General features: G+C 39.7%; 1 protein-coding gene across 1 annotated transcript; it reads right to left on the minus strand.

Annotated features, from left to right (window-relative positions):
- Positions 1-9: 9 nt before the first annotated feature.
- On the minus strand, positions 10-15,055 carry LOC140941814 (tRNA-splicing endonuclease subunit Sen54-like). The gene is made up of 11 exons (XM_073390825.1): positions 15,015-15,055; positions 10,483-10,644; positions 9,974-10,037; positions 8,273-8,356; positions 7,598-7,645; positions 4,442-4,489; positions 3,879-3,948; positions 2,848-3,030; positions 2,066-2,132; positions 1,468-1,572; positions 10-335 (listed from the first exon to the last, which is right to left on the minus strand). The coding sequence occupies exons 1-11, from the start codon at positions 15,053-15,055 to the stop codon at positions 182-184; spliced, it is 1,026 nt and encodes a 341-aa protein (XP_073246926.1). The 3' UTR covers positions 10-181.
- Between the last annotated feature and the right edge of the window lie 94 nt (positions 15,056-15,149).

Genomic DNA, 15,149 nt, shown 5'->3' on the forward strand with positions numbered 1-15,149 from the left:
GGCCACCTCGGTGTATCTCCCGCTGCATGGAGTTCTTGACACACGCTTGTTGACGTGAGCGGAAAGAGATCCTTTTTTCTTGTCTCAGCTCGATTCCTGTTCACACTAACGTTTGTGTTAGCGTATGATCTCGCGTCTCATTCAGGGATTTATCCCAAGTTTTTATCTTTGACGCAAAGAATCAACCCCTTGTGATAAACGTTGGGCTGTCTACGTCCAACACGCTGTAAAATGAGACGTTCCCACCATCCACAAGGGCGATTTTGAGGGGAACAGGGGAACACTGTTTGGTAAGAAATGACAAAGCAGCAAGCGACGGTGGAGGGTCATAATACCTGAAACGAATCAGAGAGGTTAATTAGGCTCGTTACAAATATAATTAAAAAGTTAAAACTAGTAAAAAGTAGCTTGTTGATACCGATTAGTTTCATGAGTTCAATTGTAAAACTCTCAGCTGTTAAAAAAAGTTCAATACACTCGAACCTCGCGTAAACGACCCAAAGGGCAAAAAGTTAGTGGTGGGTTACGAAAGGTGTTCGTTTACGAGAATCGATCCACTACACAGGGGATCTCTTCCGAGAACAGGTTACGACACACCTACATTGTTTGGAAGAGAATAGACCTTTTCACAGTTTTTTTTAACTTTAGACATGAACAAGTTAGGGGAAATCCGTCGACACCACTGAAAAGCACACTTTAAGATTAGTACAATTGCCAAGTTTGAAAGCGATTTGTTGAAAACTAACTGAAGATATAGCTTTACAGATGTTTGTATGGTGAATATGTCCCCCCCCCCCCGCCCCCCACCACTACCCCACGATACAAACGACTGTAAATTTTCGAAACTTTGTGGAGCTACATCTTCATGTATACAGTATAGACTCTCTTTTAACGGACACCTCTATAAGACAGACACCTCTGTAAAACAGACACGTAGAGTTGGTCCCTGCCTTTCTTTACTCCCTTTATTTGTCTCTCTCTAAGACGGACACTTAATGCCGGTCCCAAAGGTGTCTGCCTTAGAGAGAGTTGACTGTATCTTCACTCGCTTAAGTCGTAACACTTTAGCTCACTTTCAAATTTGGTAATTTTACTAATATTAAGGCGCTGTTTCCTGGTGTTGACAGATTTTCCGTAACTTGTCCAGGCCAAAAGTTGAAAAAACCGTGAAAAGGTCTATTTGTTGAATGTACTTTCTAATAAGCTAGGATATGTGTAGTCTTATGTTCTCACTAAAAGTTTCGCATACTCTGAGGAGCATAGTACACACAAAGTGAACATAGAGATCACACCTTATGAAAAACTTCAAAACCTTAAGGCACAGAAGGAGCTCGCAGTCGCTTACGAGAGATGTTCGTTTACGAGAGGTTCTCGTTAGAGGGTTTTAGGTGGGACATTTTGGTGTTATGGATCCGTGGTCGCTCAAGGAGGTTCGTCCGAATTTCAGAAACCCTAGTAAGTTCATACCTGCACACAGCGATGCAAAAATGTGGTGGTCCAGGATCTGTTTTCTTAAAGTTCACACCTGGTTGATAAACATCAAAAGCTACTTGGAGAGACTGCTGATCCGAGCTGTGTTAACCAAAAATAAATAATGAATAAATAAATAATCAACAATGATCCAGAGTTTGCTTGGAGAAAACTGAATATGGCGGCTGTAATAATGTGGTAGTTTGATAAAAAAGGGGGCTGCTGACGCAAAATAGGGTAGTTTAGTTCTCTATTCTTTTTTCCTTTCTGCGTCCGGCTTTGCCTAGTCCCTGCACGGCCGCTTCCCAGGCCTTCTCAGTCAATACATTTCGGTGACGTAGCCGAGACAAAAGGCGAGGAGACTCGTTCGGACCACGTGAACCGAAACGCATAGAACAATGAGGCATAGGGACAAGGTAACGTCAACCTAAGCTCGAATGTATGCATTACTCTGCAGTTGGCAAATCAAAAGACCAACATATAATAAATTGATAAACAAAAAATATCAATAAGCAGATAAATGAAAGATATCTACCAAACTGTGGTAAAGCAATGATATAAAATTAAATATTAAAAACCACGAAAAGTCACTCACTTTTTTGCCGAGTCAGTGTCAGTCATTCTTTGATTCTTAATTACTTGCAACTTTGACAATAGTGCAGCTGAAATTCACCAACAAGTACAATAAATTGCAGTATTAAAGCTGGCTGAAAAACATGCCCAATATTCAACACAGATAAACGCCTACAACCTTATGCGTTAAGCACTCAGCACTCAATATTTCCAACTGTCTATTTCCTGTATAGTAGAGGGGATTGAAGAACTTCACGCGTGCAATTTGGTGCATATTTGCACGGGTATAATAATTATTATGCTCCAAAATCCTCCTCCTTTGTTTTAGAGTCTGACAACAATAGCTGCACTTGTAAATTACACGTGTAAAAGTTTTATTTAATTGATCCCTGGTATTTAGCTAAGGGCGGCTAAGCCAGACTTGCCAAAAGTCGACCAAGACAGCGGCAAAGGCGCGAGTGAAGCGCGCGAAGCAAGCAAAAGTGAGCGACAGAAGTCGCGGGACAGGTCAAGAGAAAGCTGAAACGCACTTTAAGAGAGTCTAGCCGGCTGCTAGCGAATTTTGCAGCATGAAAAGGAGCTTATGACCGGCTCAAATTGCACCTTTCGTAAAACACAGACAGACTAGTAGTCACATGAGGTAATTATTTTCTTGTAAGAAAATAACAGTCAACCTAGCTTTTTAGGGAACTGCTTCGAATACATAAGCACGTTTAGCTTTTCCTTAGCTACATCCCAAACAGGCGGCCTTAGAATACTGTGCAATGCTTCCTTAAAGCAGTGGAGGCTCAGCGCACATTATACCTGTTGATGTAGCGTCCTCAGGTCTAACAAGTGGTGTGACGCCATCTTCACTGTTCCAAAGGTGTGATACAGGGGAGGATATCACTGGCTTATTGCTACTAACACAATCATCACTAGAAGCCTCACTGCATGTCTCAACACTCTGTCCCATTTCCTCTTGAACCGGATCCTTTCGTGAACTGCCTGGAGAACTTTCAGGTCTAAACAATACGTAATAGGTCAAAATATTTCTAAAAATCGCAGCCTAGTAAATTAGATTCGTTTAGATGACCGACCCAAATACAATCCTAGACAAAATTTCTTGGGACAGTAACGCAGTATTCATAGTTTTCTATAATTTCTGGGTCAGGGTGCCCTCATAAACCAGTGCAACCTTTTCAAAAATTTCGCGCAGTTCTCCCTCCTCTACCCGGTACAAAGTTGAAACTCGTGAAAATTCTGGATACAAGCGACCAACGTTGTTTGTTTTTTGTGTGATTTGAAAAAAAGCCCCCAAAATGCAAATTTGTCCCAAGATTTTTGTCCATGATTGTAGATGTGTATTTCTAGTGTCTGATTTAATTTTTTATGTAATCAGCGAATTTTTTGCGATTTGAACAATCTTCGCATCAGCTATTAGAGAGATTTATCAAAGACAACGCGACTACAGCAAAGACGACGCGCGTAGATCTAATTAACGGACTTGACCAATGACAGAACGGCAGCCTATTCCAAGCTATCAGATGGTAGGGTAGACGCGAAGGTGAAAGGCACCTAAAAAATATGGGCGCGTGACCTGGGAAAAGGGGGCGGTGGAGGGTCTTCCACTTCCCAGTTTCCTCCCGTTTATTTTCGTGTTGGCGCTTTTTCAATTTAATTCGTGGAACCGACTATGTCAGAGCCTGGGACAGGCAAAAAGAACTGCAAATTGGGCAGTGGAAGTCGAGTTCAGTCCTTTCCACGTGCTTCACGCGTTCTCAATTGACGGTACATTGTCTTTGCTAAAACTCCCTGTATTCACCTGAGCGTAACTCTGTAGATACATGTGATACAAGTGCCCATCACTAACCTTGATGAATGTTGTAAAACGGTAAATCCAAGACGCAGAAAATAAGCATAAACCTGTAATAAAAACACAACAGCAGTTTTATGTACGTAAGTAAGTAAGTAGATAAGTAAGTGAGGAAACTTAATGGGCATTTACATGGACAGTGTACAACATCCTAACTCGATTCTAACCTAGAAAGATGTGGAAGGATGTTTTTCTCTGTCAGTGACACAGGCGGCTTGGAAGAAAAAATCAGAGGATGCCCAACAGGAGTCAAACCTATGACCTTCTGGGAACTAGACCAGATGCTCTACCACTGAGACACAGGTAGTCTCCTTCGCAACCGCTCGGGCCGGCCGGAGTAACGCAATGCTCCCCGCGTTGGGGTGGAAAGCATTGCATGACTCCAGCCCGAGTGGTTGCGAAGGAGACTACGACACAGGACACTCACAAGTCTTTCAATGTTCTATAATCACTGAAAGTACAATATGCATGTGCCGCACTCAATACAGTCCCACACTAAAAACATACATGCTCTTTAAGCAACTAATAGAAAGAAATACTTACCTGATAGTGGTCAGGCGTAAAATCCTCAGATAGCAAGGACATATAACCCTAACAAAAGAGATACAAACTTTGTTCATTAAACTTTTGCTCTCTGATGATCCCTGAAGAATCTTTGACATATTGTCAGGGTATTACTTAGGCCACTTCATTTTAGACACACAAGCACCAAAGAATCAGGGGTGTTTTAAATGTATTATAGAGCTTGGGACCAAGACTATGTAACAAGGCATCTTTTAGACAGTTTCCTTCAGTTTGTTTTATAGGCAGAGCTCTAAACAACAGTGGTATTGAGACAGCAGTTTGATGGCTGGTTGGTAGCATACACAAAACAGGTGTATCATGATCCCCTAACAAACTAATATCTGGTATTTACTACAGTTACGAACAATCAACTCCCATTATTGCAGACAACCTTGGAAGCACGAGTTCTTCTCTTTAGCAACACAAGTCTGTGACCGTGGTAATTCATAAGCTACTGTCAATATTATCAGGGTGTCTGTAATAGTAAGGTGTCCAAGAGGCAAGACTTTAGATCTGAGTAGCAATACAGACAACTCTCAAAGACACAAAACTTTGAGACCAGCACCAAATGTCCATCTGAGAGTGAGGTCTGCCTTATAGACAGGCAAATTAAGAGAGGCAGGGACCAACTCTAGGTGTCCTTTTTACCAAGGTGTCCAAATTTAAGAGGTGTCTGTGGCCGTCAGTATAAGGCAACCCTCCAAGTTGCGACTACTTTAGTTGCCATGGCGCCTAAAATTTTGAAGCTGGCGACTTGATTTACAAAAAGGTCTCCATAAACCAAAAGGATTGGTCACCAAATGGCGACCAAACAAAAACTTTAACTTGGAGGGTTGTAAGGGAGAGTCAACTATAGCCTATTTCTGGAGATTGGCAATTGTAAAGCATGGGTGAGTATTAGGTACAGTTAAACAGGAATAAAATATGTGCGACTTGCTTTAGCAATGTTGCTGTAACATGAGCAAAACAATTTGAAAACCAATGTTGCAACTTTTACTATACACCCATGTTCAAAGCTGTAGTGAAACAAATCAGGTGTTCTTGCAGGTTGTGACTGGAAAATTGTTGCAAAAGTAGAGATTTTTTCTACCTTTTGCAACAAAATCTGTACATGTTGTACATTTTACAGGCCAGGAGGCCATGAGTTCAAACCCCGGCCAGACCACCAACCACAGTCATTACACTGACTGGTGAGATTCCCGTACGAAACTGGCAGCGCTGTACAGCGCCACAAAATCGCTTCAAAATAGCTGTACAGCTAAATTACAGCTGTTTAGCAGCGTTTTAGAAGCCAAACAGCAGCTTAATTCAAGTTGCAGCGGGATGCAAAAGCGCTGTGCAGCCTTTGAAGCTCTCGGCAGCGGTTTTGCAGCGCAGTTGCCGACTTTCAAAAGCTGCGAAGTAGCTGCAGTAACGCTACAATTCAGCTGCGCTCGATCTGATAGCACAACGTTCTTGAGATAATATGAATCGCCAGAAAAGCCTTGCCACAGATTACGGCTTTTCTAACGAGAAAACTTTGACTGTACCTCTAAGAAATGTGAGTAAGCTTGTGCGCAAGGAAGATCACTTATTGAATAAACCTTCAAATTCTATGCTTTCAATAAATTTCATTCCGTGACTGGCGAGTGTGGGAATGTTATCGCTAATTCCCTGGAGACATTCTAGGCTGTAATCTAATTGGTCGGCACTTTTGCATCAGATCACATTACATCTCTAGACAAACATTTGTGACCGTTGAATGAAAGGCGCAAACATTCATACAAATTTGTAAGTGTTTTGCATCTAGTTCTGTTTCGAGATGGAAGTTCTGTTGATGTTTTTGGATGGAACAGCTCAAAGGTATTTGTAAACAACAGCACTGTACGGTGAATTCTACGCGAAGTACCGACGAATCGAACCAGAGCAAGCAACACAGATGCAAGAATCTTCGCTGGGGTACGAATGCATTTACAAGATTCAAACGTTCAACGATAATGTACGTTCCTTAGTCCATAGTAAAATTTAACGACGACCAAAGTAAGATTGGGTTGATTTCTTTCACGAAAAAGTGTAGCAGATCGTCGATCATGGACAAAACGTCAAGGTGAGCGATGTCAGGCTTAACGTGTTGCAACGAATCAAAATATCATTTGACTGTTGTCCGGTGTAAACTTTATGTAGAACAGTCGCTGTTATTCTCTTTATTTTTTAAAAAAGATAAACTTCAATGTCTGCATGTTAATTGAAGTTCTTACATTTAGATGAGTGACCGTGACTGCTGAATATTTACAAAGCGGGACTGTTGCAGATTTGTTATGTCACTTTCTTTTGTAACGTGTACGCGTGGATACTAATAAAGTATCAGTTGCATTTTGACTTTCTAGTGGTTTTTACCCCTCCTAAGGCCTTGTCACCTCCTCTACCATGTTTCGTGGTTATTGTATTATTGAAGTCTGCATTTCTTTTTTTTTTGTACTAACGAGTGGTAGGCCATTACCGGGAACAACATTCTTTGTCTTAAAATTGGAAGCCACTTTGCAGCGCAGATCGTGATTCGGGAATTTTCTGCACCGCTGCAACAGCGCTCTTTATCGCTGTAAAGGGCTTTCCACTGCAGCGCGAAACAGCCATTTTTTGCTACTGCTGCAGCCAGCCCTTTTGCAGCTCTTTTGTAGCGCTTCTTGAAGTCATTCTGCAGCGCTGCAGCAGCGCTGCTCGTTTCTGATAAAAAACCTTTTCTTAGTTCAGATGACAGCTTATTTGGAGGTGACATGATGGTAGTTGCATATTGTTTGGAAAGAGCACATGTAGGTCTATCTGGCTTGTGCCGTTATTGGTGTGGGTGGGCGAGGTGACATAAAACATGCATTCAAGGTGATTGGATTACATGTATTTTATTGAACAATGATTTAGAGGTGGTCATTATAAAAATGTATTTAGAGGTTTCAATAACAATATGTGTCAAATGTACATGTCACTGTGGGGAGGTACTTGCACACACAATGATCCAATCTTAAGATGTTTTATCGAGTCAATTTGAGTACAAACATCTACAGACCAGATCAAAATATAACCCATGGAAGACAACCACACAGTTTAGTTATTTTCAGTCATCAGATGTAGTAAATCCAGTTATTAAATAAGTACACTTACCTGCTGAAAAGACATTGGTAGTCCTCCATAAAAAAGTTCTAAGCTTCCCTAGAAAACAAATGACATTAGAACAAATTCATTAAAAGAAAATATTTGAAGCAAACTTGACCAAAATTCCCTGGTACTAAAACTGTTACCAGTTACCTTGACATAAGATTGAGACAAACTCTCTCACCAAAACACAGTTTCTCAGCCCCTTAAGTCAAACCGAAGTGAAATATACCCCTCCTCCAGCAGAGAGGGTACTTTAATATCCAGTTCCAGAATAAAAGAGTCAAAATGCATACCCTTTTGATAATATCTTATATAGGAGTACCCCTTGCTCAGGTCTGCGACTGATTACTATACAGAACAGAACACTGCTGTTTGCATGGCTGTTTGATAGGGTTACAATAAATAATTTTATTATATAGCTTCAATAGTATGGATGCTCTAATTGGCTGTTTTCTTGTAATGACAAGGCATTATTGCTATCACTCAGTCAATATATCAAGGCCTCAGTCTGAGATTTCCCTGTAATGACCTCACTCTCAGTTAATAAGTAGTATATAAACAACAACTTAATACTATACAAGCAAATGAAAGTGAGTTTCAATTTGTAATGATACCAGGTGTCCAAATCAAAAAGTTATCACTTTTATTATTAAATGAAGATAAGAATTAGTTGACATTAACCTGCTCCAAAAGAAACAGAGCTTCATGTGGCTGTAGAAGCATCTTGCTTCCTTTTCTTTGGCCAAAGTGTTGCCAATAAGAACCCTATCAAATAAGAAAATACAAATAAATAAATAACAATGAAATTTGAGCAAAATAAATATACAGCTGGTACAATGTACATGCAGGACATACACCTGGTTACAGTGTACCAAAACTTGGTGAATAGACTAAATGGCTCAGAGGCATAAATAACAATTATGGAGAGAATAAAGTATTGAGAAGATTTACCACTTTATGCCAAGAATACCAAAATACCACTTTAGACTGCGAGCAAGGAAATCGAGCGAAGCAAGCGAAAGTAAAAAACAAGAAGCCAAGGGGAAGCTGGGGAGGAGGCGCCTCTCTTCAGTTTCCCTCTCGGCCATTTCGCTCTCTCCAGTCCTGCCGAGCTTAGACTCAACTGACTGAAGAGGACTGCTCGTGGTCTAATACCACTTGTTATATAACAACAGTACTGTTAGGCACGGATCAGACGCCAAACTTTTCATGAGCTCTACCTAATACATTGAATTAAGTACATGAAAAGTTTGGAGTCTGAATCAATTAGGAATGCCTGTTTCAATTCGGAATGGCTCAGTCGTTCTTTTCCCCTGGCACGGCCGGGATTTACGCCTTTGGAGGGACTTCGAACAGCTGTGATTCAGACACTGAACTTTTCATGTACCGAACCTACTGCATAAATTATTATAGCGTATTTTGTGAGCAGTTTGATCGAAATGAGTCTTCTTCGCCTTTCGATCTTAGTTCAGCTGGGATTATGAATGGCATCTAAATCAATTCAGCCGGTCTAAATAATTTGGGTCAGCCTTAATTCAAATTAGGTTCAGCTCATGAAAAGTTTGGGGTCTGTACCAGGCCTTATTTGAAAAATATTTCTACTAGAATAAATCTCCCCTGTCTTGAAACTGCTGATAAACAGGCAAATGTTATGAAGGTGATGGAAACTTTTTATAAATGAAGGTATAAAGCATGGAATTGTTAATTTTGGAATCAATAATAAAAGAAATATTGGATTTGGCTTTTGTATGGTATAGAGAATAATTATCATACTTAGCCTCATATATAGAGGATATTACATGGCCGCGCGGAGATACAAAATTTCAATATTTTTTCAACACAAGAAGAGAAATTTCGTATCTCCAAGCAGCCATGTAATGTCCTATTTATTGTATAAACACCAATGAACTACAAAACCATTTCACTATAATAGTTTTTCGGTGTGAAAGGCACGATCTATTATGTAGCCATAGCAACGGTGATATTTTCACACGTGAAGATAACATGTTACTTTCACACGTGAAGATATAAGGTGTTCGCGCGAAAGCTCACCTGGTATTTCATTGGTGTTTATATAATAATGCAAATTATTTCGTGGATGTTGCGTGTCCAGGTGAGGTCAGTTTCAAAACAGGCGATTTTGGGATCATTGTCAAAGAATGGATGGGGAGGAATGCATAATGAGCTGAAAGAAAATGATCATGTTAGCCCAGACAGTGGACTAACTAGACAGTATCAACAGCACTATGTGAAACCAGCAGATCATTCTGAAAAAAGGGCACGCTCAAAAATAGTGAATCTGAATGTAAAATGAGATCAGTCCTTGATTTCCTTACAGCTGAACTATGAACTACTTCTTGCCAATATTTACATATAAGTTACCTTTGCAACTGATACCTCAACCACATGTTCTTCACGATTCCAAGTAGCAACAGACAAGTTTCCCCTTCAAGCAAATACAAAATACAGCCATTTCAGAGATATTCATGTCAATTCTTTCTGAAAGTATGTATGTTGTGGTTCAATTTTAAGCTTTGTACAATATCTATTTTCCTTCGTTTTATGGTATGCTGATTTATGATAGCATGTATAAAAAAATAATAATAAATTGATTCAATTAGAATTTATTGAATCGCGACATATACAGCCCTTGATGCATCCTTTTCAACAGTTAAATCTCTTAAAAACTCTTATCAAATTTATGTTCTGTTAAACTAGTTTTAATTTTTATCGGCAGATCTGAATAATGCTCAGCAAATAAGTCCAGACTATTATCACTAACCTAAGTACCTAATTTTACAGCCAAAAAATACACCGTGAGAGTGAGGACTACCAGTACAAAAGAAGGGGCTTATTTGTAAAATAAATAGTGCTTATCTTTAAAACAATACCTTTTATGAATTCTTTGTTCTTTCAAAACATTTTTCTGTTCTTCCAGCATGGATGTTAAGAGCTCATCTTCTACACTGTTTTCATCTGGTGCAAATGCTTTTGGTCCGCCATGAAGTGGTAGGTTTAAAGGCTTCTTGATTTGCGAGAGAAGCTCATCAGGGCTAAAGAAAAATATTGGTATGTGTTTAATAAGGGTGATGGACAAAACACTGACCCCCAGTCCATGGAATAAACCCATGGACTACCCATATGGACTACCCTAAAATGGATCAAGCCACCGAAGTCTAGTGATTAGGCTTAGGAAACTTAAGTGAATCAAGTTTCAGGAAAGTTTTCCCACTATAATGACCCTAAATGGGATCAGAATCACTCCGTTTCCTAAAGCTAATTGCTACACTTCAGCAGGTGTAGTTCATTTCAGGTTGGTCTATATGGGTAGCATATCCCGGACGGTTGTCCATGGACTGGGGGTCAGTGGTTTGTTCATCATTTTTAATAAGTTTCCAGCAACAGTACAATGATGCATAAAACAGACTTGTGCCGAAGTAAAAATTTTTTCTTAAGTAGACAATAATTTGATTTTTAAATCATGTTGAAGTTTTGCACAGGAGACAGCAACAAAGAGGCCCTGCCAGGGTAAATTCCGACAAGCGATATGGCCCAAAAAGCAGCGACAGCGCGTAAAGTGAAATCGTGACAAGAGACAACCTCCCTCTGCCAAATTGCGACAGTGACAGCAAAGCCGACAACTGATAAGCGACAAGCATTTATAAACACCGACACGAGACGCTTTAAAATTCCGACGGGCGACCACGTAAATTAACCACTTTGTAGTCCATTTGTTCTATTTATGAGTGGTGGTTAGCAGGAACGATTAAACCGATTTCTGTGATTTTTAGCATACTTAAAAAAGAATGGTGGAACTTTAAGAAAATGTTATTTGTTTAATCATAACTATAACACAATTCTTAAATCTGATTGGCTATCAACTGCCCTGATTTCAGCCTTAATAGGACAGTTAAATAGGACAGTACGCATCATGCCAAAGTAATTGGACAGTACGCGCCATCACGCGCGCGCTTAAATGGCTTTTTTTTTCACTGTTAGCAAAAACATCTCTTGCGTTTGGATTAAAAAGAGCCTAATATATCACAAATGTTGTTAAAGTTATGATTAATTGGTAACAGAACTTCGTGTCGTCCAATTCGGTCTGTAATCATACTCGTGATTAAACAAATCGGACTCCCGCTACGCGGTCGTCCGATTTTGTTAATCACTCGTATGATTACAGACCGAATTGGACTCCACTCAGTCCTGTTACCACTACTTATTGTAGGTATAAAAACGTTCCAGATATCGACAAAAAAAAAATGAAAATGAAAATAACTTCGAAATCGGCTACTACGGATTTTCCCCTGGCCTCAGAGCCCTCAAGGTTTATATCTGTAAGTTTGAAGTCAAACGTGACCACACAACTCGTTGCACAAAATGCCAGTCAAATTTAACCCTAAAACGCTACGCTAAAACATTTTTTAAAGTTGACGCACAAATAGTTGAAGAGTGCCGAAGGACCATCTCCCATCTTAATTCAAGGGTATTCTTACCTTGAGCTTTATTGCAAGAAATTAAGTTATCGGAAACCTACGGCGAATACAGTTAGTACTACAGAAAGAACAACTTTTTGCTGAATGCGTGGTGAGATCAAAGAACTTCTATTCATCAAATTTATTTAGTATTTGTTCAATTCTTTTCGAAACAAATTTTAACAAAGCAAGGGGGGGGGGGGGGGGGCGGATAAGGAAAGTTAAAGGAGTTTGAAACTAAGTGGTCGGATACTGGGCAACATGCATAGTATACTGTTAAAAAAGTAATGATTTTTATGGCGGATAACGCTTTCCAACGTTTGAACAACAGGGGCCAGGAGCCTGAATACAAAATTACAGACAAAGCATAAACGTTTTTATTTTTATATCAAGAAAGTATGCTCAACAGAAGATCGAGCTCACGCAGTCAGTGAGTCTATTCGCAGTTTTATGCCTCTTTCCTGTTGATTAGTGTTTGAGTGCAAGAAATACTGAACTTTCGAGTGCACGAGGGTAAAAATTCGTTTCGCGGTCTGATTCTGTTACTGACGGCCATGTTAAATTCTAGTTCAGTACAGTGTGGACCTTGGCAATAAGAAGCGGCTGACAGACCCAAATTATGGATTTTAATAGCTAGGGAAATGATTGCGGATTTACATGTGGATATTGTGCGGAAAAGATCAAGGCAAACAAAGGGAAAGCTAGAGAAAAGTTCAAGCATTATTGAAGCTGTTTGTAAATTTGCAAGAAGATGGCTCGATCGCATCCACGAATGGTTTGCACAGCATGTGTGAGGCACTTATACACAATAAGAGACTGTGAATCTTCGGCTTTTTTAAAACATGTTACCTTTCTCTGGGAAAGCTCACAGTGCAGAAGTAGTTTGTGTTTCTCAGGGTTGGACCTAGGATGCAATGAGAATAGACTACGAGTAGTCCCCCATTTTTCCTCAGGGATAGTAGAGCGAGCGAAACGCGAGCGGGCGAGAAAATCACCCCACGCGAGAAAAGGCGACACGCGGCGGGGGGAGAGAAAAATGAAAAATCTCCCCGCCGCGTGTCGCCTTTTCTCGCGTGGGGTGATTTTCACGCGCGCTCGAGTTTCGCTTGCTCTACTATCACTGAGGAAAAATGCGGGACTACTCGTAGTCTACAATGAGAAGGCCACCTAAGAGAAAGCCAAGGAGGCAAAGTTAAATGTGAAGAGTGATACTTTCTAAGTCTTAAGCTTATACCCTCTCGTAAACTTTCTTAAAAACGTTTTCTATTATCGCCACAGTTTCAGGATAAAATTGTGGTTCAATTTTTTCCTTGGTTTAAATTTTATTTTCCTTTGTTTTTGGGTATGGTAATGTATGATAATGAGTTTAACATAAAGGAAAAAATGTTAACTAAAGATAAAATTGTTTTTCCTTGCAGATACTCTTTAAACAGTAGATAATACCTTGAACAATATATTCTACGCAATTGATCCTTTTAGTTAGTAAAAAATTCAGCTATCTTGTCCTCGCATAGCCGTGGACGCCATTTTACGTTTTAGTTCACTAAGGAATAAACATTGTTCTCATCCTTTAAACATAGTATGCGCCAGTGGGTTATGAAAAATTTGCCGCGGGGATTGGAATAAATAATAAACAGCGAAATATTTGGAATGAATACTAATTGATCTTATTTTGTTGGACCGAGACGATATGCTGTCTTCTGTAAAAGCAATTGACCAACCTATAACTATTTTCTATCCAATTTTTGTGATGGGTTAGGGACCTTTAAAACCTCATCAAACACCACTGGGATAAGTGAGGTAACACACTTGTAAGTGGCGTGCGAAAACAACCGTTTCTCCTCGCTCTTCGCCGCGTGGGACGTTTCGCGAAACGTCCTCAGCGGCGAAGAGCGAGGAGAAAGACTGTTTTCGCATGCTAACTTGTTAGGTACCGTCTAAACAAACAAAAGTGAAGGTATTGCAGCTCGATATATTTTTTGACTGAGTTTTACAACTAGACCAACTTATTTTCTTTAAAGCTTTACTTAGAAAAAAGCCATCGCAGTAAAGCAAAACATTACAAACAAATTGTATCAAAGCTGATTTATCACGAGTTGAATTTCAGTTTTAATTGGGTAGAGGTCCTACTTAATTAGCACTGCAAAAAAAGTAATTTGGTGAAGGATCGTTGCTAGGATGTCTTTTTAAAAAATTAAATCCGCTTTCATTTTGGCGCAGTTGAAAATTAATCGAAATATCAGGCTTTAGAAGCTTTCTTAGTTAACAGATGTCTCATTCACATCATATCTTTTACAAAATCATGATTTCTTCCGAATTCACTGCCGGTGGTTTTGTTACTCTCGGGGAAAAAAGGTTTCGTTTAGATTATGAGTCACACACAAATAAAGAAATTATGTACATTCCCCACTTGTAACAATCTTTGCGACTCAACAAAATAACGATTCTGTCACAAAAGTTTCCGTTAAGTTTTCATTATGACCGAAAGAAAACGGAGATGACGCGCATTGGTGAAGAGTGAAAAAGTTAATGCTATTGAAGCAAAAGTTTTAAAAGCACATACATTTGAGAAAATTTCTCATTTATGTACTTTGTAGCCCACAACAAGCAAAGTACAACACTTATCATCAATTTCAGATATGGGTTTCCCCCAAGTGATAGCAACCTTCCACGTGATGTACGACGTGATCGGTCTTCCTGGTAATATATTGGTTATATTGACGATCATCTTGGAATCAAGATTTCATGTGATGCGATATATATTACTGGCAAGTCTCGCGTTATCGGACGTTCTGCTATTGATCCTCGTTAACTCATTCCGTATCGGAAGCACAGCTCAGGAACATTGGTTGTATGGCGAAACAATGTGCTATCTCAACCCGTTCTTTACATGATACTTTTACATCAACACGGTTTTTCACTTGGTAGCAGTGTCTTATGATCGATACCTAGCAATAGCTAGGTCGCCTTTGACGTACGATGGCGCCATTACGAAAACTAGTGTGGGGTTTATGGCTCTCCTCTGGATAATACCGATTCCACTTTCCATCGATCTACTTTTGGGTTGGGGACAGAGCTTTTAA

This window comes from Porites lutea, chromosome 6 (assembly GCF_958299795.1).
Source record: "Porites lutea chromosome 6, jaPorLute2.1, whole genome shotgun sequence".
Lineage (NCBI taxonomy): Eukaryota > Metazoa > Cnidaria > Anthozoa > Scleractinia > Poritidae > Porites > Porites lutea.